General features: G+C 39.1%; 1 protein-coding gene across 2 annotated transcripts; it reads right to left on the reverse strand.

Annotated features, from left to right (window-relative positions):
* Nucleotides 1-397: 397 nt before the first annotated feature.
* On the reverse strand, nt 398-880 carry LOC106512486 (N-acetylglucosamine-6-sulfatase). 2 transcript variants are annotated; one of them, XR_001309681.1, is made up of 3 exons: nt 826-869; nt 576-743; nt 398-506 (listed from the first exon to the last, which is right to left on the reverse strand). XR_001309681.1 is itself a non-coding variant. In XM_014001094.1 (2 exons), the coding sequence occupies exons 1-2, from the start codon at nt 786-788 to the stop codon at nt 420-422; spliced, it is 300 nt and encodes a 99-aa protein (XP_013856548.1). In that variant the 5' UTR covers nt 789-880; the 3' UTR covers nt 398-419. The 2 variants fall into 2 exon arrangements, 1 of the variants encoding a protein (XP_013856548.1); XM_014001094.1 differs by having other exon boundaries at nt 576-880.
* Between the last annotated feature and the right edge of the window lie 6 nt (nt 881-886).

Consider the following 886-nt stretch of genomic DNA (forward strand, 5'->3'; position numbering starts at 1 on the left):
TTACTATTGTTTGAAATTAATTTTGTTTTTTGCAAATAGGGGCAGATATTATAAGATTTTTTTCTTCTTCTGTTTGTTTTGTTGTATGTGTTTTTTAATGAAATGAGTAAATCATTAAATTGAATTGAAATAACGTCAGAACTGACATGCTAACAAGTAGCATCCATGTTTAGCTAATTCTGCAAACAGAGATTAATCAAACAAAGACGTGATCGTCTGTCGCATCGGGGCCGTGGAGCGTTCACACTGGAGTCTGATGGAGGGAGCATTTAAAATATAACATAAATGTGAAAGAATAAAATCTTGTTTCTTGCAAAAAATCTAATTTGAGCATTAGGACCTGCAGTGTGAATTATAAATATTAATTATATTAACAAAACACACAGTATCTGTTCATGAGATAAAAAGAAATGGTGTTTCTACCTTCTCCTGTATGCGTTATCCAGGAAGTTGATGGAGCTGTTGGGCATGGGGTTAACAGGCTGACGCAGCAGCCAGTGTTTGTCCTGAAAACAGCAAACAAGCTCAGCTTATTCAGTAATCCTATTAAAACTCAGATGAACAGTCTACTCTACCTTCCCAGGTTTGTTAAAGCTGCCGTCTCGAGGTGCCTGAACGTTGTTGAACTTGTCCAGGTTCTGAGGCGCTGCCGTCCACGGGGAATGAGGAGCTGGAGGCGCCAGCATCATGAAGAACGGGTGCTGAGGACTCCTGTCTTCCAGGAAGTGAAGCGAACGGTTCAGCTGGGATTGAGAACAAGACCGAGAAGTGATGCACCAAACGTACATGTTACCAACAGTATGGATAAAATCAAAACATTCTTACTGCAAGGAGTAGATACAAAGAAACCAAGCTGGAGCAAAAAGAAAAAAAAAAGAAAAAAAAA

The sequence above is a fragment of the Austrofundulus limnaeus genome, unplaced genomic scaffold (assembly GCF_001266775.1).
Source record: "Austrofundulus limnaeus strain Quisiro unplaced genomic scaffold, Austrofundulus_limnaeus-1.0 Scaffold7364, whole genome shotgun sequence".
Lineage (NCBI taxonomy): Eukaryota > Metazoa > Chordata > Actinopteri > Cyprinodontiformes > Rivulidae > Austrofundulus > Austrofundulus limnaeus.

Bases quoted from the DNA above. Each gene is read 5' to 3' on its own strand.
- LOC106512486 (XM_014001094.1), bottom strand. From the start codon at position 788: ATGTACGTTTGGTGCATCACTTCTCGGTCTTGTTCTCAATCCCAGCTG. The intron at 507-575 runs GTAGAGTAGACT...TGCTGTTTTCAG, and splicing joins GCTTTAACAAACCTGGGAAG to GACAAACACTGGCTGCTGCG.